At 38.7% G+C, this 27,570-nt stretch overlaps 1 protein-coding gene across 2 annotated transcripts; it reads left to right on the plus strand.

The window, feature by feature from the left end:
- The first annotated feature begins 8,988 nt into the window (after positions 1-8,988).
- On the plus strand, positions 8,989-26,216 carry Mad (mothers against decapentaplegic homolog 1). Of its 2 annotated transcripts, none has more exons than XM_089255384.1 (8): positions 8,989-9,156; positions 15,355-15,675; positions 17,551-17,722; positions 18,290-18,535; positions 23,560-23,655; positions 24,172-24,393; positions 24,545-24,705; positions 24,806-26,216. In XM_089255384.1, the coding sequence occupies exons 2-8, from the start codon at positions 15,445-15,447 to the stop codon at positions 25,043-25,045; spliced, it is 1,368 nt and encodes a 455-aa protein (XP_089111510.1). In that variant the 5' UTR covers positions 8,989-9,156; positions 15,355-15,444; the 3' UTR covers positions 25,046-26,216. The 2 variants fall into 2 exon arrangements, with proteins under 2 accessions (XP_089111510.1, XP_089111511.1); XM_089255385.1 differs by having other exon boundaries at positions 23,563-23,655.
- The last annotated feature ends 1,354 nt before the right edge of the window (positions 26,217-27,570 follow it).

The raw sequence follows: 27,570 nt of genomic DNA on the forward strand, positions 1-27,570 counted from the left end.
AGAAAAAATGGTGGCAGATGGCAGCACTACACATAACAAGCATTACAGAGAAACAAAAAACTTCACGTCAGGTTTCACTACACGTACACGCACATTCCCGCATGTACCGATTCGTTGGGGATTCCGCGGGGAGGGGAGGGGAGGGGAGGTGTAGCAGTAGTAGGTAGGGCCTCCAAAAAATGACTCGGGGATCCATGATGTTCAGCCACCTCGTTGGGCAATTTGCCTGTTGTGGCGTTGTATTTGTATATTGTATATAAATGTTTCGTTTTTCACCAATTCATCAGAGCAGCACAATTTTTATATTGCACAGGCAGCAAAACTGGTGATATTGATTCAATAATACAATTCTTATATAAGCAGCGGTTCTTGAACTTTTAAGAACTCCTATTCTTTCTAGCACAGAATCACAACAGATGTGATGGGTGTTGATGAAAATACACTCCAAAAAACTGAATTATCAAATTCATATCACTGGTTAACTTAATGTGTACATTGGAAGTGTTTATAATTTATGCCGCCTAATAAACTTAGACGATACTACAAAAATATATGTAAATAATTTTCATATGCTGTGGACATAATCCAATTATTTTTCTTCAAAATGTTGAAATTGCGAATTTTTTTTTTTTTTAAATTAAACAACAAATTACAAGATACATATATAAAATGTAATACAGTATACAAATATATTACACGCTCTATGTAACCCCAAGGGTTAACCCTTGGGGTTACATAAGACATAGTTTTACAACCCTTGGGGTTAAAGGTAAGGTCCTTCCAGCAGGCCTATATGATTTTTATTATTGATTTTTCTTTTGGTCCCACCCTGTACAGTAGCAGTCCTGCATAAAGGCGAACAAGTTGTTGCCTTGGGTCTCATAATTTTAAGAAGGCCACACCAGGGCCGGAACTGGGGGGGGGGGCAGCAACTGCCCCTAGGCAATGTGCTAGTCACCCTAGTGATAGAGCCCGGACGTGCATGGTATTTCCTTTCTTGCCCCCGGGTAGCAAAATTTAGGGGGGGGGGGAAGCGAAAATTTTAGGCGGGAATAAAGAACACCGTTATAAAATTATCGAATTTTAAAACTGGGGGGGGGGGGCAAAATAATGTTTGCCCGAGTGTCAAAAACCCTAGTTACGGTCCTGCGCCACACAGATGTAGAAGAAATAAATGTTCTCCTAATCTTATCTTAAAGCCGCTATCGACTCTATGTAAATCACCCATGAGGCTTTTCATATAGGCAGGGCAACAACTGGTGGGGGGGGGGGGGGGGCTGGCTGGTCTGGTGCTCCGGGCACTGGATTAGTGGGAGCGCCATTAATATATAGTAAATCATTATCACTTTCAGGGACAAGCACATGATGACAGCTATAGAAATCAACGATAAAATTTCCGATTTTACTGTGGAAATGACGAACTTTTACGGAGTTTTTCCGCCACTTTATTATTGTTACGAAGGGTAGAAATTGAAAAGGCTAGTGAACGCATGCAAGGTACGCGTGGCATGCGGTCGTTAGAATAGAAGAACGAGATTCTAGGGAATTCGCACAGAAGAATTCGGAGAGAGTTGTGCGTTTTGGAGGGCTGCTCTAGTTTTAGCAGGAATTCTAGTTTTTTGTGAATAAAGACGTTTCCTTGTTCTCAGATCTTCGTTCCTGTGAGTGTCTGCCCATCTTCAAGTCCTCGGCGAATAACCCACTACCTCCTATATGTAGATAGGAGGTAGTGAACAACCCCGGGAGAGGTCCGCGCGACATGACGAATCTGGTGGCTGAGGTTCGTCGAGAGACCCGGCGCCGACTTAATATTTTTATAAATATAATTCTCTGTTTTCCGAAATCTAAAGTTTGCTTAGAAATAATGAACCACAAAAGTTTAATAGAAAATGTTGAATAAGAGCTGGAAAGTGAAAATGAGCCTGTTTGATTATCATGCTTCAAAATTGATTTCAACTTTTCATGTATATTTGTATCAATTGTGAAAATGTGTTTCCATGTTTGGGTATTTAACTGCGTCTCAGTTCATTTATCTTAACTTCTTTTATTTTTTTAATTTCCAATGGACCATAAGTTACTGCAGCTTTGATTGAAGAATTTTTTTGACTCAAAAACAGACAGGTCGACGCTTTGAAATTTTGTTTTAGCAATATCTAGCACCTGCCACGCAAAATAGAAATTCGTCCAATCCTTCATTTCTTTCGCGCCGGTTTGTTTCCTTCGTGAGCTTCTAAGGAAGTCGCCATGTTAGTTACCTGGATACGGGTTTGCATGTCCCTCAAAACTTCCACTGATTGAAGAAAATATAACGGTATTCAAAAAGCCTCGTAGTACATTCAGAATGGAAAAAAAAAAAAGTAATAGAAGTAATACCGGACTGGAACTGTCAGAACCAGGGCCGCAATTAAAAACGAATATTTGCTCTGTCACCCGGGGAGCACACCACCCCCCCCCCCCGTAATTTTGAACGGTGTCGTTCATGATCCATCGGCCGAGGCACTAAAACCTCCTGTCCCCATGACTTAAATAATTGCAGCGAATTCGTTTTTATGAATATCTGAAATGGGGACGTGATTTACATATAATGCCAGTGTACCTTAAATTTTTTTTCTTTCATTCCACCGTAGATATAAGGCAGATATAATATTAGTCTTATGTTTATGCGCGATATACTTTTACGAAAAATATTTTTATGGGCTCTAATGAATAAATTTCCAATTCAAATTTTAAAGTTTGAAATGAATTTTCTAATTTCATATTTTTCCGCTTAATTTGAGCTTTTTTGGGGAGGGGCATGATGTTTTCTACACCGCTGCGCTCACCAGTATGATTATGCAAGTGGTATTGATTTCTATTTTCCGTAGCGGATATGGAAGTGGGGGAACAGAGTAACTAAAATTGTCTCTATTTACGCCCTTCCTATGAAACGAAGTAGAAACATAGCCGTAATGCGAGTTCTAATCGATTTTGTAATCATCATAAAGGGTAAAATGTATGAATGCGTTCACACTCTACGTTTTAGATATACCATGGGCGACGCAATTCGCAGCTTCGAGTCGGCCATAGATATACCAAAGTCGTCATGTCATTAATGTATAGTGAGCTGCTCTGATCGAGAAATTTTATTGCTTTCTGAAAGTTCTTACGACGCAATGTTAAAGTTGATGGGCACCAGAACCGGAGGTGGAAGTGGGGGGGGGGGGCTGAGGTGGTTTGAGCCTCAATAAATTTTACAATGGCGAAACCTTTCTAATTTTATTAGAGTAGTCGTCGATCGATCTTAAAAAAATATACACATCATTGTGCTTTTTTTTTCCTCACAGACCACCCCCTCTCAGGGAATCCGTGGACCACCAGTGCCGTCTTAAGGCATGGGTCCACCCGGGCACGGCCCGGGGCCCTCAAGCGAAGAGGGACCTCACAAAAATGAGATCTGGTTGAAATTTTGGAAAATTTGTTTGGTAGGGCCTCAGAAAAATCAATTGGCCCGGGGGCCCATGATACTCTTAAGACGGCCCTGTGGACCACTTGTTGGGAAACACTGCCCTGTTTAGTCAACGTTTAGGGTGGATTCACATCTACAGACACGGCGACCATTCTTTAACATAAAAATGTCTGTGTGCACCTGCGCAGCCACGACGCGATAGATGTGAATACGTTCCTTGGTTTTATGTTGAAGAATGTTTGCCATGTCTGTTGATATGAATCCACTCTTATTCGTTTTCCTACGTTTAATGAACTAAAGATGCAAAACAAAAGAAAAGGGAAGGGTTTGATTTTGCGTGTTGTGATAAAAATAAAGTTGAGAAGGCGAATCCAATATGGAATTTGAATTAGACGTTTCGAAACGCGTCTATATAGTGTAAGTTTTTTGTCAGATAAGGAACATTTTTTCGGACACCACTCATTCAAATGTCTTGAAACTCTGTCTCTCTAAACACTGGTGTTATGTACTTTACAAGGAACTTTTAGAGAATTTTAATAGCTATTTTTTTTTATCGAATTTTAACTCCAACAACATGAAACTTTTTCAAAAATCACCACAATTTACCCATATTTTATGCCACAAAGAATTTTTAAATAATTTTAATAAAAAATCCTCGTTCTAAAGTATGTAACACTATAATGTTGAGAGATCTGGTTCACTCTCCCGGATTGCGAGGGTACGGTGGTTCAAATGCTGCACAGAGACCCGTCCGAAAATTCTTTTTGGGCATCGCATCCATTTATCTATGCATTGTGCTTTTTTTTTTTTAAATAAAGTAAATTTCTAGGCTGGGGAGCTCTTGTTCATAGAATTTTGATTTAAGTGGGTTGGTGCACGCAAATTTTCCAAAAAATAAATTTTTCAGTTTTTAAATACTGTGAAATTTTCTGCATCTCTATTGTTTCAGAAGCACCTCCGTACATCGCAATCTGGAGGCAGTGTCATCTTAAGGTATGAGCCCACCCGGTTTTGCGATACGAAATTTTCACTATAATTACTTTTATTTTGGTTTTCATGAAAATTTTCAGAAATGTGTGGCAACAAGATGGTTGTGAGCAGGGGCGTAGCCAGAAATTTCGTTCGCCTGCTTTCAGTTCGGGGGGGGGGGGGGGACCAAAGTGACAGAACAATGGATTTGACCATCTTTTTCCCTTTTTTCGGTCATTTTCTCACATTTCGAGGGGGGGACCAGACCCCCAAGTCCCCCCCCCCCCCGCTACGCCCTTGGTTGTGAGCATGCTTTGAATTTTCCAAAAATTCTGTTTAAGGACCCATGACTACGCCGAGGCGCGATGAACCAATCCTCAGAATGAACTGAGATTGATTTATGGCTTCTTCCCCCCGCGGGTTATTCAAATTTTGTTACCCTTCTCCCGTTTGATTTGATGTTCTTGACGAATTTACTGCCTCTTCGAACTCGCTGTCTTATGCTCCGGCCCGCTTAATTCCCTCCACCCCCCGCCTGTAAAAAGTAGTGAGGAAGAGACGCTAAGCTAATAGTATACTGTAGTTATAGAAATAACATTCGGGGACCCAAGATGTTAATCTATAACTGGGCTCTTCCATCCCACAGTGTTTAATAATAGTCTTTTCTCTCTCTCTCTCTCTGCAGCAAGTGAAAACCGTCGTCTAACTATTGAAACTTTCCGGGATCAAGTCGTTTCCATAACAAACGTTTCGTACTCTACTGTGGCAGACATCATCTTTGCAGGTGACGTCGGGCAAGGAGACAATACGACCTTGGAAGACCGTAAACCGCTTGCACTTCGGCCGGAGACGCGGCGGAAATCGTATAAGCGTTGCGACGTGGGATAGGCCTAAATGTCATATTGATGTTGGTATAATATTGCGGCTCTCTCGATTGGTTGGGTGCAGTACAGAAAGCTTTCATATTTCAATGGAAAAGATCAGAATTCAAATTGTGTTGATTTCGTTATTGTCTTGATAGTTTGTAACGCATGCCAACTCGCCGTTCATGCACCTCGTAAACATTCGTCTGGGGAATTTCTCACGATTTGGTACACGTAGGAAAATCAAGTTGTCATCTGACGTCAATAAAAACGTTTTTGGTAACTCATAATTTGTCTCAAAATAGGCGTGATAAAAATGGTCATTATATCCACTTTGAAACGTCGATTGGACGTCAGGAAAGTAACCATATGCAAATACTTCAACTTTTGGAAGATAAATGGCGCATTCGAGGTTTTCGCCGAGAAATCCCGAGAGCTCCGCGGTTGGGAACTGAACCCACAAAGGAGTACGTGACCTTTCTGACATATGAAAACCATTACCAAGCACAATATCATAATAGTACTCATATTGTGTTCGAACCCCACCGTCGCCACAGTGGTGGTCGGCTAAAGTTGGTTTTATGAGGTTTCCAACTTCGAGGAGCGAATGCGAGCCGATCTCCCCTTTAAAAAGTGCCGCCACAGAGAGTGTAGCAGCCCTACAACGTTATATACTATTCAATTATTGCACTTCACTCATAGTTATAAAAATTGATGGCAGCGCTACACATAACAAGCATTATACAGCGACAAACTTTTAGGTTTTCACGTCACTTACATTCCAACATGTACCAATTCGTTAGAAATTCCGTAGACGAGGTACGTGTTTAGGTGGGTAAAGTAGTACTCCATATTGTGCTATTATAACATCGGTTGATAATCTTTCCAATTGTTTTCCTTTGTGTCATTTCTTTCTTTTCGAGATCGAATCATCTCCATGCCAGTTGTCTTTTACACTGACGATGTCCGCCGCAGTCAGGGTCGCAACTAGAGGTGAGCAGGCGTCTCGTGTTCCGGGCGCTAGACTCGAGGGGGGCGCAAATTTCATTCTGAATCCTCTCCTTCAACATTACAGGGGACGTCAAAATGTGCGCTTGCCCCGGGTGACCGCGGCCCTGGCCGCAGTAGTGGATGGAACATCGTTAATCCAGCCATACAGCAATTTACTACCGACTGACTTGGATCAGAAATGAAGGCCCCATCTATCGGTGGTCACCTCAGGCTCGGTAGGGAAAAGTTATGGTCTTCCCCAGGATCGAATCCGTGGACTTGATGACAACTTTCACATCACTGTGGCGATGGCGGGGTTTGAAACCAGCAGGTCCTCGCTTCGATTCCAGCCCGTCACTATATGATCACTTGACTACCACAGCAGCACATCTTACCACTTTCTTTCTTTCAAACCAAGCACAACTCAGGTCTATCACCATCTATGGGCGATTTACTACCTAGTGAGTTGTGCCGGTGTGTGTGTACCTAACAGTCTGAGTGCGTATGTAGGGTTGTGTTTGACTTTTCAGTGCTGCCATATCCATATTTCAGAAGTGAAGTGAGGTGTTATGATTGAATTACATTTATACTGTTTGTAGGTCTGTCACATCTTTTCACTGCACTACATAGACCCTGGCGTGCATATTTTTTTTGCGGGTTCCTCTTTTCAATGAATTTATTGCGTAAAGAAATTCAAGAATAGTTCGGGACCGGTGTAATCCTGTCAACCCCATCTATGGACACCCCTTCCCCCCCCCCCCTTTCCACAAGGGCGGGGCTGATAGGGCCCGGGACAATTCTCGCCATTTTTTACGTTTCCACGCTACAAATTAACTATAGAAGAATTGTTCGTGAAAAGTCTGACTAGGGGTGAACCGCGAAAGATCCAGCCTAGGGACCCCTTGCTCCAGGATGTGAGTTGACTCCCACACCCTCGTGGGGCAAAACATTCGCTATAAAAACGACGACATAACAATCGTGAAAAAGTTTCAATTGCTCTGTAAACTTATCCGTGGAATATTACCTTCCCCATCCAGTCGTTAAGTACACTGAAGTGCCAAAAGTCATGGTGTACCTCCTAATATTGCTGCACTTCGCCGGGGTAAAAGGAGGTCTCACACGATATTAAGAGGTATCCCATGACTTCTCTCTCTCTCTCAGTGCTGAAGTGCCAAAAGTCATGGAATACCTCTTAATATCGTGTGGGACCTCATTTTACCCGGAGAAGTGAAGCAGTATTAATCACATGACTTCAGTGCTGAAGTGCCAAAAATCATGGGATCAGGGCCGTCTTAAGAGCATCATGGACCCCGGGCCAAGTGATTTTTCTGAGGGACCCACCTGGAAAATGTTCGAAAAATTCAACTGCTTCTCGTTTTTCTGAGGCCCCTTTTCTCTTGAGGACCCCGCGCCGTGTCCGGGTGGGCCCATGCGTTAAGACGGCACTGCATGGGATACCTCTTAATATCGAGTGGGACCTCCTTTTACCCTGCGAAGTGCAGCAGTATTAACAAAGCCGCTTGAAAAGTTTGTCTCTTAATGCCGCTTTGAGTATTAAGAGGTATCCCACATAACTTCAGTGCCAAAAGTCATGGAATACCTCTTAATATCGTGTGGGACCTCCTTTTACCCTGCGAAGTGCAGTAATATTAACAAAGCCGCTTGAAAAGTTTGTCTCTTAATGCAGCTTTGAGTATTAAGAGGTATCCCACATGACTTCAGTGCTGAAGTGCCAAAGTCATGGGATACCTCTTAATATCGAGTGGGACCTCCTTTTACCCTGCGAAGTGCAGCAGTATTAACAAAGCCACTTGAAAGGGGTGTGTCTTAATGCAGCTTTGAGTATTAAAAGGTATCCCACATGAATTCAGTGCTGAAGTGCCAAAAGTCATGGGATACCTCTTAATATCGTGTGGGACCTCCTTTTATCCGGCGAAGTGCAGCAATATTAAGAGGTATCCACTGAGCTATAAGGAAAGCAGGGGCGTTGGAAGTGTTTCGAACTTGTGGGTGCTCGTCTTGAGTCCCATGTAGGAAATTGCGATTTCTGAATCAATTCTGTGGGTGCTCGGACCCGTTTTACAAACTCCCGTGGGTGCTCGAGCACCCACAGCACCCCCGACTCCGACGCCACTGAAGGAAAGGTATATATACTTATAGCTCAGTGGAGGTATACCACATGACTTTTAGCACTTCAGTGTATTTTCAAAAGCAAGAGAGTGTGAATATTAATTTTCTCACATCCTAAAATTCTGGTCAAGTAAAAGTTACCAAAAAAAAAAACCGAAAGGGAACGTATCGCGAAACCTGCATTACACAATTGTGCGGAGGCCACACAAAATTCACGAGAGAGAGAGAGAGAGCAATTAATTAATGCCCCAAATATTATTTGTCCTCCAATCAACTTATTGACCTGAAAGAAAAAAAAAGAAGAAGAAAACGGCAGCAATTAATATGAATTCGGTTCCACGTGACACCCTTTCACTGTCCTCTTTCTTTTTTTTTCACCCATAATAATAATTAAAACATAATAATAATAACAACAACAATAATAATAATAATATCCACTCCTCCCTTGTCGTTATTAAGAAAGCCGCTAGGTGGCAACGCCACGCCGTCGCTGTGACGCCGATTGAGAAATATTTTTTTTTCTTGTATACTTCTTTTTCTCTCTCTCTCTCTCTTCCCCCTCCCCCTCTCTCTTTTATTTTTTTTTTTTTTACATTATACTCCTATGAAGCGATGGTCAACTAAAAAAAAATAATAATTGATAATTATTATTTTTAATTGTTGGAACAGCGATTGTTGTCACAGAGAATTGTTAATTTCCTGGCTGTTTTTTTTGTTTTTGAAGCCATTTCTTTTCTATAAAAAAAAAAAAATATGAACGTAAGTATTTTTCGTTTTAAAATTCCTGTTGATCCCGCGCAATTGTTGAGATCGAGATCTCTTTTACGCAAGTGTTGTTGTTTTTTTGTAATTGTAACAATGATATTATTGTTTATTGTATTTTGATTGTTGTTTGTATTTGATTATTGTTTATTTTCGGGTTGATCATCTTTGTTTTGGTTGGATTATTTTCTATTGTTGTGTCATTGATTTTTGTGTGTGTGTGTGTGTGTGTGGTTGCTCCATTATGTCTCATTTGTTGAATGAGTCATTTAGATCATCTAATGGATAATCCGTTGAAGGATTATGTTGAGAATGAGTTATTTGTGTGTAATTTGAATCCTTTATTTTTTTGTGGTGGGGGGGGGGGGGGTTTGGGATTAATGTCTCGGGTTCGAGTAGCGGTTACGAGAATTCCGAGTGTTTACAGCCGTGCATTGGTTTCCCATTGTTGGCTGGGACTGTTGGCCATTGTTGTGGGATCAAATTTCATTTGATATGTATAGTGATATGATATATAGTGTAGGGTTTCTTGAAACTCTTTCTTTTGCCTATGGAGGACTATATTTTTCTAGCCCCTCCCCCCTCCTCCCCAACATCTAGGTGTGTGAGATCTTTCGTACTTACAAAGCCGATTGCTGAATGACTTTATATTAAAAATTCCATAAATAACTCAACTAGCATGGTGAGGTTATCTCGATAGAGCGTGGGTGTCTCTCGGTTCCTATCGCTGTCACACTTGAGCCCCGTTCGCATGTGCAAATATTGTGGTAGTATTGAGAGTTCTGCCACATGCTTTTCGACTTTATCCCCTTTTGCAGGGAAAGAAATAATGTCAATGTCATTGGTGAAAATTCTCGAAGCGGGTTTTAAACCAACTTTTATTATTTTACATGTGAAAGGGGCTTCAGTGATATAAACGCATTGTTCGTGGGAACTCGCTTGCCTCCGGGGAACCTGACCATTTATTAAGCTTGAACACAAGATATATATATATACATGGGCAGGTGCCATTATGTGCATCACCAGTAAACGAGTATAAAATTTATGATTGAAAAATAGTGATTGAGGTAAATAAATCATGGGTTATAAATTACATAATTGTCATAATCGAGAATAATTCTTGATGAAATTTCATCAGCTTTTCCTCGGGGGATTTTCATTGACACTTTTCATTGATTCAGTGTTCAGCTGGGTTGATTGAATCGCTGCACTGCATGGTTTGGTCCAACAGACATTTGTCAGAAATTGCTACCTGTAATCAGCTTCTCTGTACGCCTGCATGGATCATATCTATTCTCGACTACTCTGGCTTCTCTCTAAACAGATGTATGATATAGCCCACACTAATTGTAATTCTCCAAAGTTGGCAGCTATGGTATAAGATTGCTGCATGGCCCCCCACATCCTGTCTGACCAGACACAACCCACACTCTGTCCCTTCTGGGATGTAAGCCCATTACCCGTGTGGGTTGGGTCGTGCTGGGGAGGGCCCCTAGGCTGGGATCCTTTTTGGGCCCCCGGTCAGACTGCTCACAGACCCTATTATAGTTAATTTATAGCATGAAAAAGCAAAAGATGAGAATTCTCTGAGGGCTAAAAGCCCTGTCCGCTCTGCCCTTGTGGGGGCCCATGGTTCGCTGTCCCATGGACATCTTATTCTAGTAGATCTCCTAACAGGCATGGGTGGCTCTCTATCTGAGATCGTCTCGACATCTCGCATTGCTAGGGTTACCAGACTTTCTCCTTTAGTAGTAGTGGCATAGGAACCAAGGGGGTAAGACCGCCCCTCCCAAGAGCAGAATAACATGGGAAAAATTTATCTGCCCTGTAAAATATGGCATGATATGATACACCTACCAGGGTTTAAGCTAGATAAAAAATTCCTTTAGCAAAAAAGCGAAGATCTGGGGAAAGCTTTAGCAAAATGCTACAATGCTACTTCACTAGTTCTTGGCATTTACAGAGCATTTAAATGACTCTAAACATATTTCCAGATCTCTTAAATTTCTTGCAGCGCATTTCCAGATCATGGTCCATGACACATGGTAAACTTTTTAATCGTCTGAGGGGCTCTTGACACATTTTTCGGTAACTGAAGTGGCCCACGACATGTTTTAAAACCAATGAAGTGGTTTGCACTCTTCCAAAAGGTTGAGCGCCCTTGGTCAATGCGGTCTTTCCACATCCGAAATTAGAGAGATGATTTGTATCTGCTTTCACTATATGTCCTGTTGAGTCCGTATGTCCCGTTGAGTCCATATGTCCCGTTTTGGGCCTGGTGGCAATTTATTTTGTTGGGAAGATTTGATTCGAGAATTGTAATGACACATGATTTTACCGACTGGTTGGGATGATTGATAACTTGGAGCTAATCTGCGATGATTTGATCGATGTTACATTTCTTCAAAGGGGAAAAGATAATTACAATTTTACTTTTATTAATGAAAAATCCCTATATTGTTTTTTGAAAATCCCATTTATAATTATTTTTGTACAGAATTCAGATATACATGAAAACCTCTCGAATTCTCACTCCCCCAAAGTTAGCAGCTATGCATTAGACATGAAATTTTCTATGTGTGGATCCCTGAAATAGATTCTTACATGTAGGTGTTTACGGTGAGGGGGGGAGCTTAGCGGGCTATAGCCCAGGACAGTACATTTCAGGGAACAGTGGCCTAGAAAGTTTAATTGGAGAAGGGAGGCAAAATTTATATAAATTTCAATAAATATTCCCAGACAGCAAGGAACTAGGCTATTGAAATGAGTGGCCTAGGGAGTGCAAGCACGTGAGTGATCAAAAGAGTGACATAAAGCGTGAGCAAACGTGAATGATCAAAAGAGTGACCTGCAGAGTGAGAGACCAGGTCAGCGAGTGACCTAGAGAGGGTGAAAGCATGTCAATGACCAAAAGAATGATCTAGAGCATGTGTAAACATGCAAATGATCAAAAGAATGATCTAGAGCATGTGGAAAAATGCAAATGATCAAAAGAGTGACCCATAAAACAAGAAACAAAAGTGAGCGACCAAAAGATGACCTATAGCTTGTGCAAGTGACACTAAAACAGTGTGCAAGCATGTGAGGGACCAAAAGAGTGACTTTGAGACGGGGGTGGGGGTAAGCAGGTTATAGTACAAGGTGGCGAATTCAAGGAAAAATAGTTAAGAACATTAGCCTAGAATGGGAGGACAGCAATTTGTGTAGCCCATAGGTAGCGAAACCATAAATGTGCCTCCGGCTCCCAGCAGAATATTTGGCATTGTTCTGTGACAAGCCTTCAGATGATCGAAATGTTTTGTGGTGAAAACTCCCATAATTTGGTTTTATACGCAAAAATATATCTTTTGTTGATGGAAACAAACTGTTTTGCCATTGATGTCAAGTCACAGTCACACTTTTACATTTTTGTCAATGACAAGAAAGGGGCCATCATATGATCGCTGGAGGGGTTGATGGACACTGACTGGTAGTAACACTTGAGTAGCATTCGTCAGTTCCAGATACACAAATGTAGCACGTTTACAGCGATGTTTTATTGGTGTTTGACGGAACTGTTGCATTTGGTTTCGTAACTTGTTTACATAGTCACAAATGCCAATGTTGACATTTGTTGAGTCGAAAAATTAGCTGGGGAGATGCAAAAGTGCACCCAAACATGAGTTCGGCTGGCATACACTGCAGGTTGGCTTTTCGAGAGCAGCTTGGTATATTACATGGAATTGATAGAGGGAAAGAGACAAGGTGGATATTTCTCGTGTCATAGCTAGGGCTGATGTAATGTTCTCACACACCTGGTCCCTTGGACCCTCCCAAGGGGTATCCAGTCACATGATTATCTCATTCTTTAGTAGAATGTACTGAGATTCTTTCCCGTGACCAAAGTGTGCTTGGTGAGAGAGCCAATGTGCAAAATACAATAAATACATTAGTGTACAAAAATTAAGGACGAAACTAAAAAATTGAGGTTGAGTACTCTTTACGGATGAAAGCGGATTTTTAGTCTCACTTGCAAATTCTGGATGCATACACATTTAGAGAGAGAAGGGATCATGTAATAACCCCTACAACATCATCGAAAGGGACCGGTTTGGAAGTGGCCGGGTTCTCGTTTAGAGAGGTATCATGCTTGGCACCCGTACATCTTCCAAGGTAGTTCAGTCACTGGTGGCCGCTATTGTACCGAGGTTCTCCTTTCTCACATGTCTTTTTAGAGGTGCTGTGAGTCTTCTGTTCCTTTTCATAGACGATAATGCTACACCTCATCATACAATGGCTGTTGGATAGTGAAGATATTCAATGCATTGATTGGTTGGCAAGGTCTCCGGATCTAAATCAAATTGAACATGTGTGGGATACTCTAGAGAGACGCCTGGCAGCTTGTTGCCAGCAATGATTCCAGAGCTGCGATTGATGTTACAACAGTAATGGGCAGCAATGCCTCAACAGACAACTTTGTACTCAGCATGGGCAGACGATGCAAATCATCGGTAGCAGTCAAGGGTGATCATATCCCCCCACTAATGGCTGGACGCAACTTTATTATGGATCTTGAATATCATTCTTTGAAAATATGGATTATATAAATTTTGATTGTAACAACATGATTTTCAGTTTCAAGCAAAATAATTCATAATAATTTCTGAATAATTTATTCCAAGTATTTTTAAAATACCGTTAAACCTCGTTAAGTCGTAACCCTGACTCCAGTTAAGTCGTCATTTTTCTTCAGGCCCTTCTAGCTCTCATAGACAACAATGTTATTAAACCCTCGTTTACTCGTCGCTAATTTCGGTTAACTCGTCACTATAAAAAAGTTTGAGAAAGAGGAGCAGACTATTTTTATGGCTCCCATTAAAAAAAGAGTTTATTAACAACATTGCCATATGTTTAAAAGTCACCATAAAATACTATATGCACAAACGGAACAGTTTAAGTAACGAAAGTTATGCTGGGGAAGTTCATTTGCCGACTAAGGCATTTGGGGACTGTTCAAGCTAGATTTCATTTCTGCATGGGCTCTACTGGATCATTTGATCATTTTTGTCGTACCACAGTCATTTTCTGCACACTAGGGCTAATTAACCGAGACCTACAATTTATTGCTGATTCCAAACGGCATGCTTGTTTTTTATACTCATCGAGAGATTGGTGCGCTAACCCCTCGATGGGGGACTCCCTGCAGTAGCAATTTTTTGCTGTGGTCAAGTCGCTGTTTTTTGTTGTACCCTGTGTCAGGAAAGTTTTCTGACAAGGATGAACCGGGTATCGAACTCGTGACACCTCTAAACATCTTTTGGTACTTTAGGCGAGTATCTTATTGATCAGGCTACCACACCCGTGGGCTCTACTGGAGAAAAAGACACCCAGGCCCTGTCGCAAGATGTAAGCACTTTGGCCCCTCCCTCGGGGGGGGGGGCGACGACGACGACCAGGGCATCTCTGGCAAAACCAAAATTTATTGATACGTCAAAGATTACATATAGTGCAAGGAAATCAAAAATTATATAAATCGAAGAATCAAATTAATCAAGTTAGAGTCAAAGTGCAATGGGCTCGGATAATAAATTATCATTGAAAGAATGGACTCTAATTATTTAGGACTTGGAATTTAAACAAAATATCTTTGTTGAAGAAAATTAGACATTCTTTCCCAAGTTGAGGTCTTCTGTTTACTTTTCCATGCCCAGGACCCTTCACCAAGTCAAAAGTGTTCGAGATTACTTTGTAGTTGCATCATCAACTACTGATGAAGAATTCAAACACTAAAATTGAATTTTATGTATATGTAAAATTAATGTGCAATAGGGAGTTCTGTTATGAAGAAAAACTACTTATTCAAGCAGTTGCTCTGTTAGTCTATAAATTAAAAATTACTAGTATAAATCAAAGTGTACAGTATATTTCACCACAATTTAAGTAATAAGAGATAAAAAATTGCTATCATTTTTTCTTTCACAATCTGTAAATTTTATTAATGTTATTTTGATTCATACTTCAATAAATGTCATATTACTTTAAATTTATATGATTTTCACAACATTGCACATTAAAACTGACGGCACTCCGCTTAAGCCGTCATAATTTTTCGATAACTTGAAGTGACGACTTATCAAGGTTTAACTGTATATTGTTAATTTTTATTACCATTTATTTTCCCCTAAACTCATTCCAGTCTTTTCCCATTTAATCTAGGTCATGACATTTCTTTGAAACGACAATTTTGAGCGAGCATTTCTTCGATCAGTAGGAGAAACATTTCTTATATCGACTGCTTTCACAGCCATGTCGGCGATAAATAGTTTATTCTCATTCACGAGTCCTGCTGTGAAGAAGCTTCTGGGCTGGAAACAAGGAGACGAGGAAGAAAAATGGGCAGAAAAGGCTGTCGATTCTTTGGTGAAGAAGCTCAAGAAGAAAAAAGGTGCAATAGAGGAACTGGAGAAAGCTTTGAGCTGTCCAGGGCAGCCAAGTAAATGTGTGACTATTCCACGTTCTTTGGATGGGAGGTTGCAGGTGAGCGAATCTTAAATATATTTGCCTGAAATTTTTTTATACAGTGGAATCTTCATTGTATGCGAGTGCTAAAGGACAAAATTTTCTGACTTTATGATGGAACGGAGTCATTAAGTCTCAAAGAGTTAAAAAAAAAAACTTGAGAAAAAACCATGCTTGGCTCCTGATGATTATATCCCACTTATCAGGAGACAAATTGTAAAGTATATCGTTATCTATCATTGAATCGAAAAAGAAAAAAAAACTTTCATTGTGGAGGAGCTATTGCTATATTGAAAGGCAGCTGTTTGAAATCGGGGACCAAGTATTATGTCAGCATCAATTGGGGGGAAAGAGATTTCGGATATGCTGACTTTTGATGATATGTGGTTCACCAAGGGTGTGCATGGTGATCGGGAAGGGTTGTCTATCTTCACCCTACTGCCTATAATAATGATGCAATATTTCGATCAGCACCCTCTTATCCCACCTCTGTACCGTCCATTCTCCTGGAGAAAACAAGCTGCTATGATTTGCAGAACAAGCAAAGAAATTACCACTCGTGAAAACAGTTTTCTTGTACAATTTAGAAGCTGTGAACGCAACTGGTTTGTGCATAGATGGGATATTGAAAAAGAAGCAAACATTTGGTGTATTCATTTACTATTCCCCTTAAAATACTTGATCACTTGTGGTGTGGGTCCCATCTCGCATTCAGGAAAAACATAATCATTGGCTAGCCAAGACCAAATACATTTGCAATAATTTCATTAATTGCATTGATAACTAAATAGAAAAGAATTAGTTCAAATTCCTCAAGTGGATTTAAGCATCTATCTTGCCATTAATTAAAATACTTTTAATTTTTGATCCTCTTAGAGGGAGGGGACACAGGCCCCCCATGCCCTCCTCGCATTTTGCCTTTGGCGAAAATCCAAATTTGAAGGTTTGGAACTTACGATTGCGCAGTGGTAATAGACTAAATACGATTTTCTAAGGTTTTCCAAGTTTCAGTTGTCTATTCCTCCAATAGGAAAAAAATCTCTGTTGCCATTTTGTTGTCACATATACCTACAACACAAATATATATATATATCAAGTTTTAAATCCACACATTAGTGGCTGCATTTCCGTTAGTACTTATCAGTCAGTCTCACTATGGATAGCCTATGTCTTCATTATCCACTCATAGGGAACAACCACTCATCTAGTTATCCAAGAACCAGCAGCTCTGGAATTCTAAGAGGTATGAGGTGCTGAACAATAAAAGAAGCAACATCTTGCTTGACTTTTGGCAAGATAAGAGTGAAGACCATACCAGTTCTGCAAATTGGCTATTCCAGGAGATGGAAGTGTAAGGAACTCGTGGCATGACCAGAGCAAAGAAAGAAGCAATATTTGGTTTGACATTCAGTAAGATAATCAGTGCAAGACCAAGACCAATTCCATCTTTCTTTTTTTTTTAGGGAGAAGTACCTCATTGTATAGATCAGTCTTCCACGATTATTCATTATTACCCTCCTTCTAAAGGAAAAATCCCTTTTCCCTCATCCCTTTTGCTAAGCCAATCCATAGAATACTATGTTGTATTCATGTATGGAACATAATTAAGAAATGCATCCCACTATTGTTCTGGCCAAATCTGTATTGTTGATCCGTTTGGAATGAACTTCGTTGAAAAGCATCAGCGTTCAAACATGCGTATTTGATACTGGAAGCAATGTTTTATTTCCCAATGTGCATTTTATAAACTTGCATCCTATATTCATGAGTGTTCAATTGTTTTTTATCGTTATCATTCATTGATGAATTTACATCTCTCATGTTTTCTCTCTTACATGTTGAATTGGTGTTTAATCAATCTTTTATTAAATATGTATAAATTTTTTGTTATAGGTGTCCCATCGGAAAGGCCTTCCCCATGTCATATATTGCCGTGTGTGGCGGTGGCCAGACTTGCAGAGCCATCACGAGCTGAAGCCATTGGACCTTTGTGAATATCCTTTCTCCGCCAAACAGAAGGAAGTGTGTATAAACCCTTACCATTATAGGAGAGTCGAAAGTCCTGGTAATTATAAATTTTCTTGAAAGATGTATGAAAAACCATGAATAAATTGTGACCCAACTTTTATGTATTTTGATGTTCAAAAGTTGGTCATCCTGTCGCTGTTTGAGTTACCAACTTTCATTATAATTTTATCCTTGAAATATCTTGATATAATTCTGGCTTAACTCCGAGACGTTCCATTTAGGAATCACTGGAACTGTTGGTTGCTTCTTTATTTTAGACACCGCATCGCCATCTAGAAACCTAAAAAATTTTCTCAAATATCAATTGGTGTATGATGCAAGATAGGTGAATGAATGCTGCACGCGATTTTGTGACAGCCTGAATTCTGCAAGGAGCTTTCACAAAATTTTTTTTTAACTTTATTTGAAACACATTAATTCTCAATCCTCCAATCGTTTCTGCAATCCTGCGTAATGCACAAGAAAGTTATGTGATGAAAAATACATATTTGGGCAAATAAAACATTTCCAGATTTTTTTCATGCATGGGACTAAATCTGGTAAAACAAATGTCATTATACCCTAACACTATCTAGCCGAAAATAAATTATTTTAAATTTTTCAGTTCTACCGCCCGTGCTTGTACCAAGGCACAGTGAATATCCACCTGGCCATCCAATGCTGTCATCCTTTCAACCTGTACCAGAACCAGCTATGCCTCACAACGTGAGTTTTTCAGCTCAAGGATTCACAACCCCGCCTCCGAACCCTCCTCTGGGTGTAAGTTTATCCAGCTCATCAGGGATCAGCGTGCCATCGCCTAGCACTAGCATCAGCACTTCTGCTCCGAACAGTCCCTTCGGTTTGTCAGGTAAGTCTGAGTTCTATTCTTACTTTTGATCTGTTGAATTAATAATTGGTACATCTGGATCTCTGAATATTACTCTATCCAAAACATTCCTCTGTTCGAAACCTCTAAAATCAAAAGTATGACGAAAAAGCAATTAAAAAAAATTAAATTCTGCATCATGTATCTGGAAGAGTAAGCTCAACAGAATGCAAAAGATTATGCACGCAACTGACCTGCGTTAAAACGATTGAAATACAGTCAAACCTCTCTTTCTCGAAAAACCTTATTTCAAAAAAGGAAAAATTCCTTTCATTTACTGTACTAAATCAGTACATTTTCACCTCTGTCTCGAAGTAATTTTCAAAAACATTATCTCGAAGACCAAGCTCAATGATAGTAAAAAGAAAACACTGAGAAATTCCTTTTTTTTTTTCATGCAAATCTCTGGAGGTGAAAAAAAACGAATAAGAAAAGATTATTCGTATTACAGCGCATTGTGTTCATGGATCTTGTTAATCACAGACAAATATTATGACTAACATTGAGTGGATGCCATGTGGATGGCTTGTTCAGCATGGCAAGAAGTCGGCCAACAGACAATTCAAAATCGTTTCAAGAAATCTGCAGATTTTAAATGGAGACAACAATGAATGCAGGGGTGGGAGCTCTGTGGCAATTGCGCCGCACTGCGCCAAAATTGTTGGCAAAGTGTGGTTATGCGTGAGTACAGACGGAAAAAGAATACAAAAATAATAATCGGCAAATTAACGGATTTATTTAGATTTTAAAAATATGAAATTTTCAATCTTTGGAGTCCGAATGGGACAAGCAAAATAAGGGTCTAATGCATAGTTTCCCAACCTTTTTTGTCCCATCACCCCCTCAATGTAGTCTAACCCATAGAATCCTATGCTATACCCGTAGCTTCTACCACCCCCTGGAACATTCCATCGTCCCCCCCCCCCCCACAGGGAGCATTAATGCCCACATTGGGAATCACTGGTCTAATGGGATATGTAGTAGTGATTTAGAGAAGGTGTTTCTGCTTTATTTGATGTATTATTTCAACAAGTTAGTCTATATGAATTTCAAAGCCAAGCCACAATGATGGTAAAAAGAAAACCTGGAAATTCCTTTTTTTTCACGTAAACTTGGCTTTTCTCCAGAGGTAAAAGAAACTGATACTAACTAATCCTATTACAGTCCATTGTGTTGATGGATCTTGTCAATCATAGGTGAATACTGTTATTGTCAGCAGGTGGATGGCTCATTCACCATAGAAAAAAAGTCAGCCAACAGACAATTCAAGTTTGCTTCAAGAAAGCTGTGGGTTTGTAACCGGTCATCTCAGTGATGAAGGATCAGATCTGGTGGTTCATTCAAACTTCAACAAATCTCAAAACAATGTTTAAAATGAAATTTTAGAACATTATAGCATTACCAAAAAATCATTTGAAACTAGAAATTTCATTTTCTGATTTTGTGGAAATGGACAAGTTCACTTGCGGCACCTTGACTGATACCGAAATTATTGCTAAATGTATGGTCAACTCGAGTGATGAAAATGCAGCAAAAGATGCTCCAGAGCAGCAGTTCTCAACCGGTGCTCCACGGAGCCCTTGGGCTCCTTGTGCACCCTCCAGGGTCTCCACGGCCGCTCGAGGAAAATGAAAAAAAAACTCAGTAAAATTAAAAAAAGTAATTATAAATAGTAAAAATAAATCGGTAACTTTGATGAATAATTGAAAAATTAGCCTACGAGGCTCTGCCATAGAATTTTTCTACTGAGGGCTCCGCCAGTCAAAAAAGGTTGAAAACCACTGCTCCAGAGGAATTAGAGAAAAGTAACAGTGAAAAATGCAAAACGCATGCTGTAAAAATGCTGCACCATTTTCTGGAGCAGACTGAGAAAATAGGGTTCAAAATATTTGCAGCTCCTGCTAGTATAGGTGAAACTGTGAAGGCTCAAAGAGCAAAAAATATGCATCAATCTAAGCTTACGAATTATTTTAAATAAGATGTGCAAATGAAATTGAATTGAACGGAAAAAAAACGTTGAACGTATTTTTGCGTACAGTATTTTCATTTTGTGTGGCATGATTGAACATTGATTGTGTAACGTAACAAATAAATTTCATGGTATGTAGTAAAATATAGTACTGTATTTTTTAGTTTTTATCATTTGAATTTTTTGCCTTCTTTTTCCTTTCTTACTAAAAACTTTATTTCTCGAAAAAAACTACCTCAAAATATTTTTCGGTCCTGTCAATTTCGAGATAGAGAGGTTTGACTGTATTTACATACATAACATAGAAAAAAAAAAGGAATATTTGTCATCACCTGGAGATCAGTAGTGCCTATTCAAGTGCTCAAACCCAAGGCAACAAAATTACACCATGGCTTAACAGTTGAAACTAGGAAGTTTCTCCCTCCATTTTTCAATATACTTTAGCTTTGGGCATAAAAACTGAAAAATTATGTTAAAATAATATTTCATAGTTTTTATCCATTTTTTTGCATGTTTATTTTTTTTGCCCTATTACCCTAATGGGACAAAAGAACTGATGCATGTAATTGATCATCACGGCAAAAACAACTGAAATTGTTTGTTTTGAATATGTTTTTATAACGTAAACACAAATGTGTATGTTCCTCAATAATAATAAAAAAAATTAACTCGTTTATTTCCTTTTGAAAAAACCAAAAACTAAAATTTGCCCCATTAGTCCCCCTCCCCACTTTCCCGCATAATTGCTGCCAGTGTCTGGATATTTGCATTCCAGAATTATACCATATTTACTCGCATGCCAGGAAATGTTGGTTACAGATTCTGTAAAAATCTTAAATATCTAGACTCAATCAATTGAATTGGTTCATTTGAACCTTGTCTGTTCTCTTCGTTTTAGGATTCTTTCTCTAGTCTAGTTGGATTCTAGTTTGTAAAACAACTACGCTGGAGGTAGTTCAAACTTCATGTTTGCTTTTGCTACCATAAATCTTGGATACCGAGCATATTCGTTCATGCGAATTAGATGAGCAAAATTGAAAAATTAGTAGACTGTGAAGTATTTTATATTCTTTGATCACTTGTTTAAGATTAAATTAGTAGACCAAAAAATTTAATTGTATTGCAAAACATGATATTGTAGTTCTAAAGCAACAGCATATTTCTTCAATCTCTGAACATGCAAAAAAAAAAAACAAAAAAAAAAAAACACATGCATAACACAGTATCTGTATTTCATATTAGATTTGCAATAATTAGGTTATAGTTAAGTATTTACTTAATTTTTATTACCATTGTGAAATTCCCTTGTAAAACATGTTTGTTACAATGAAAAACTATTATTTTATTCCAAGATTCGTGTATCTATTCAATATTTCATATAGATTGATATTGGCCTTCTGAATGTATCGTGATCTTCTTTAAACTTCACTTTTCCCTTAATGCTGGAAATGGACCAGACTCCTACATTCAAAAGAGCTGGTGTCTCCCAATTTTTATGGCATGTCAAGTAATACTGAGGAATATGTTAAAAGTCTATTGCTTCTGCCAGAACCTTATTTCAACTTCTTTTTTGATCTTGTCATGATCTCATGGAAAGTTAAGTAAAGGCACATGTGGAAGTCACTGAATGCCAGGTCCAGACTGTATAGTACACTGTAGAAAACTTCTAATTTAAGAAAAAAAAATTTGATAACCAGTTAATTTATAAATGAAAAAAATTTGATTTAAATGAAAAATTCAATTTTTTTTTCTTTTAAAATCATTTTTTTCATACCCTGATGCAGGCCTCCCACTTGTCCTACTTTTTGGTAAAATGTCCTACTTTCTTGTTTTTGTCCTACTTTTCCACCAAGTCCTATCAAGCAAATTCATAAAATTGATTTTAATTGAGAAAGAAATCATATCTATATATTGTCAAATAATGCAAAAGTAGTGAATTGCAATTAATGATTCAGCCAAAGCAGAAATTGTATCGTTTTTCAGGTAATTTGGGAGGTGTATGTGGACATTTTGTTTACTAAATTTTTAATTGCTTAGTTTTAGGGTTTAACAAGTAGAGTAGTCATTAAAAACTTCTGTCTGGATGGTCTTGGACAGTAAAATTCAGTATTCAAAATTGTGGTGCATATTCTGTGTATAGGTGAAACAACAGCTTGCATAACAAAGCTGTTAGATTCATAAATCTATTCTAGATTTGGTGATTCTGATGCTACCCAATAGCATTTGATTGGCTTCTGTATTTTTAGGGCACGCAGAGGCATAAACAGTATTTGTAATACTCAGCAAAGGGAGCTAGAGAAATAAAAGCACTTCATTTTCCAAAAACAATTACACTGGTGTTGAACAGTGGAATGTAAACAAATCCCTCTAAAAAAGGATGGGCAGCGCAGTAAAATTATCTGATTCATCTTGACTTATTTACTTTGGACCTTGTAATTTACACATTTTCAACTGTGTTTTTGAAAGTGATCTTGAAAGAGCGTCAATCTTGGAAAACTTGCATGTCTTCATAATTTGCTGTGTTCATTGTCGAAGAGAGCTGACAGACTGGACTGTGGAAGACTCGCAAAAAAGAATGTGAATATATTGTGAAAAGAGACAGAAAAAAATTATCTGTGGTTGTGTGTGTGTGTGTGCTAGTACACTGTTTTGACCAAAAATTGTTTTCATTGCGAAACCATACCTGTCATTTTGCTTTGGCTCAGGTCATTCTTATAGGATACTGAAATAGTGCCACAAATGTTTTTTTTGTTAAAAAAATTTAGGGATTTTTTAAAATTACGCTATGATCATGTTGTCTAAAGGGGTACCCCCATCCTACTTTCCTAAATTTTTTTAGTGGGAGCCCTGCTTGATGCAAAGATGAATTTCGGAAGGAAAATTCACCAAGCCTCTGCGGGAAATTAAACCACCTTTCCCTCATAATATGAGCAAATTCGCTACATGAAGCTGCTTATATAACAAAATTTGTTTCTTGAAAGTTGAATAAGGATATGTTAGTATTTCAAATATGAAGTAAAAGTGTATTTTCTTTCAGCAGAGACTCCCCCGCCAGCTTATAGTCCTCAAGATGACAGCCAGCAGTCAGAGAACAGTAACCAACAGTCTATGGACACAACTGCTATCAGTACAGGTACGATATGCTGAACTGGCCATTATTTATATGGTAGACCATGTTAATGGTTTAATTCTGTTACTAAATTTATGAAATCTCACACATTCTATCTATTTTCTGTAAAATAAGTCACTGAAAGTTTTATATATGGTATTGATTGGACTGCTAAACTGTGTGTGGCATTATTTTAGGTATGACCTAGCTCAGAGTTGACAAGCCTACTGCACGCACTGTTTGCTAGTATAGGGCCACAACTAGGAATGATTTCGAGGAGAGTAAAAATAATTTTGATGCCCCCCCTCTACTGCAAAAGTCAATGATAATTTTTTTGTTTCCCCCTGTTTGCTGTTTCATCATGATTGCTCCTGCCCTCCTAGTTCTGGTCCTGCAATGAGTGCTACGATAACAAATGCTCTATCTTTCTTTGGAAAGCATGGAAAAATGAACCTTCAATTTGTACAAATTTCACCAATTCTTGAAATAGTCTTCCTTGATATTTTAAAGGAAACTGAACTAGCTTTATTTTGTCTTTAGACGTTGCACCCGTAACTTATCAAGAGCCTCAATACTGGTGCTCCATTGCCTACTATGAACTGAATTCTCGAGTTGGTGAGGTGTTCCATGCACAAAACCACAGCATAGTGGTTGACGGATTCACAGATCCATCTAATAATAACAGTAGATTCTGTTTAGGCCTTCTTTCAAATGTGAACCGCAACTCAACAATTGAGAGCACTCGTCGTCATATAGGGAAAGGTATCGTATGCTTAATATATTTTTCACTTATAAACTTGCTTCTTCTCCAATTTAGTAACATGATGAGAACTAAAGCTTACATTTCTGATTATCGTACAAAAAATGCATTTATGGACATGTGTTTGTTTTCTTTTTTTTATGAAATGTGCAGGCCTGCACTTATATTACGTGGGAGGGGAGGTTTATGCAGAGTGCCTGAGCGAAAGTGCCATTTTTGTACAGAGCAGAAATTGCAACCATTCTCACGGTTTTCATCCCACCACTGTCTGCAAAATTCCACCTGGATGTAGTCTGAAAATATTCAATAACCAGGTAATTCAGCAATCAAATTGTTAAATTTTGACATTTTGTTAAACATGGACAAAACTATAGCCAGTGGAGAAAAAAAATTGATTTTTATGCCTCATTGCAGGAATTCGCTCAGCTTCTCAGCCAAGCTGTCAATCACGGATTCGAAGCTGTTTATGAACTAACGAAAATGTGCACGATCCGTACCAGTTTCGTCAAAGGCTGGGGTGCGGAATACCACCGCCAGGATGTGACCTCGACACCGTGCTGGATAGAGATCCATCTCCACGGGCCCTTACAGTGGCTGGACAAAGTTCTCACCCAGATGGGTTCCCCAAGAAATCCCATCTCGTCTGTTTCGTGACGTCTATGTGAGGCGGTTCTCAAATTCTTGCACTTTATTCTTATATCCTTCTTTTTCTTCTCTCCCCATTTATACATTGTCACATCATTTGAGAATTTCCCCCCATATGTATCGGCAGTTCTAATCTGCTCTAAGAAATCATATGTGTGTGTGTTTTTTTTTTGTTTTTTTTTCTGCGCTGAAATTTTGTGTTACTTGCTTATATAATTTTTTTTTCTGAGGATGGATATGCTTATCATATGAACAATGACGATATTTGTTGAGGATATTTTATTTCAGTGTATATCGTAGCAATTTATTTTGATAGAGAATTTGTTTTAATAGGCGATATTTTAAGTATACTAAAGACTTAGATTTCTGTGACGAAAATGTTATATGCGAAATCATTGTATAATCTTTGTGTTTTTTATTTTCAATTACCTTTCATGCTTTTATTGGTATTTTTGTGTACATAGTTATAGCTATTTTTTTAGCTTTGCATTTCTCCTCTTCAATGAGCATTTTACACTGGTCGACAAATGCTAAGGATCAGTGTTATTTTTCGTCATACATAATGATGGACATCCATCAAAGAAATGGAACTTGGCATACATATATTTTTATGCATAATGGAACAGATATCACCACATGACAAGACAAGATAAGCAAAAGTAAAAAAGATGTTCTTTACAGCAATTATAAACAGTTATGTAAAGTGCTCGTTTTACTAGAAATAAGGGCAGATACGAATTCATTCGTATAAAATGTGATCTCCTCGGACCCTGATGTACATTTGGCATCTGTTGTGCATGCTGTCCACTGAATTGTTGAGGAGAGCTTGAGGGATTTTGTCCCCTTTCACACTTTAAGGCGATGATTTTGAGTTCCTAGATGGTTCGAGAAGATATGTATGTCTTTTAGCAATGTGTCTGCCAAGTGTATCCTAGGCATACTCTATGGGATTTAGGTCTGTAAATATGCAGGCCATGCTATGCACTCAGTATGTTCACATGCTGAGTCTGACACATCTGTCCTATGTAAATGGGCATTGTCATACACGAACAGAAAGTCTGGATCAATTGCACTGCGGAAAAGACAGACATGACCCAGTAGAATGTTGGTGCAATACTGCTGTGATTTTACGGTACCATAATCAAAGATATGAAGCAGAGTTTTGCCATTGTGCATTATACCCACCCTAACCATTATTCCTTGGCCATAGTGATAAATTTCCTGGGCATTCTGTTGATGGTAATGAGTTCCCTGCTCTCTTCACAGTAGTTTGTGTCCAGAATTACTATTGATGCTGAAGTATGATTCATTGGAGAACATGACTCAGGACCACTGTAGCTGATCCCAATGAATATGCTCATTACACCAACGTAATCTTTCTTGACGATGTGTTTGTAGTGGAATACATTTTACAGATTTCCATGCATGTATAAGCTAACATTATTTAATGGGCAAGAAATGATTCTTGCACATAAACGAGTACCAGTAGCTTTAGCAAAGTCTGCGGCTATCTGTGGCCAGGAGCTGCATTTCTTTTTCTGAAGGAATTTCTGTTTCTTATCTTGTTTTCCCATGTGGCAATATTTGTTTCATTTTGTATAATAAAGATATTTTAGGATGTCTAGTAAAGATGTGCCAAGTTTCATTTTTTTTTAAGGATGTGTATCATTAGGTATGATGAAAATTAACACTTCCTTAGCATTTGTCAAGCAGTTTATATCGATACTAAGAAGAAACAAATCTACTGATTGCTTATGTATATTCTTATCTAGATCCTGTCTTCGGTTTCATCCTTCATTTGAACATGGATGGTAAGTTATTCAGAGAAGTGAAGGATATTGTGATGCATGGCTCGATTTTCAGAGACTGTGATACATAACAATTTTAAATCATGATAAAGAAGTATCTGTGGGGGAAAAATTGATCATCTCAAGAAGTTTTCTCTCTAATGAAGTCGAAGAATTTATGTTATCAAGATATTTGGTATATTAGGCTACTGCTGTGAAAGTGTGTTCATACGGACCTCTCTGGATTATCTCCTGATACATTCATCAGAAAGTAGTCAATGTATGTTTGACATTGATGTATTTTTTTTTCTGGTCCTGTTCTTATATTGGAGCATGGCTCGTTAAAGGGGCGGGGGAGGTTCTCCATTAATTACCCATGTCCAGTTCTGTGGTGCTTTGCTGTTGCATGAATACATTATACATATCGAAAGCACTCCAGCGTTTTCATTGTATCGTAATGATTGAGGTCGTATGGACAGTTGATTCCATTTCTAATTTTTCATGTATAAGGATCATACAGAATATTAAGCTCAATAATTCGACATGATATTGAAGTTTTAACAGAAAAGAAGTGACGTCTTCATGAGATGACGATCACAAAGTGATGATGCATGTAACACATCTTAATTTTACATTTTTACTGTAAGTTGGCAAGTGTAGTTGTCAGACTGAATGGATTGTCTGCGGGCATTTTATAAATTGAAAAAAATTTTGATTTGACCACAATCATCCATTGATTTCTTAAGA

This window comes from Pholcus phalangioides, unplaced genomic scaffold (genome assembly GCF_987345545.1).
Source record: "Pholcus phalangioides strain wild (caught in Gottingen) unplaced genomic scaffold, Ppha-v1.0 ptg000042l_1, whole genome shotgun sequence".
Taxonomy (NCBI): Eukaryota; Metazoa; Arthropoda; class Arachnida; order Araneae; family Pholcidae; genus Pholcus; species Pholcus phalangioides.

What these genes read in the sequence shown, in the direction of transcription:
- Mad (XM_089255384.1), top strand. Translation starts at nt 15,445, where the DNA reads ATGTCGGCGATAAATAGTTTATTCTCATTCACGAGTCCTGCTGTGAAG. An exon ending in CTTTGGATGGGAGGTTGCAG is followed by an intron (nt 15,676 to 17,550) that starts GTGAGCGAATCT and finishes TTTTTGTTATAG; the next exon opens with GTGTCCCATCGGAAAGGCCT. An exon ending in CACAACTGCTATCAGTACAG is followed by an intron (nt 23,656 to 24,171) that starts GTACGATATGCT and finishes TTTTGTCTTTAG; the next exon opens with ACGTTGCACCCGTAACTTAT.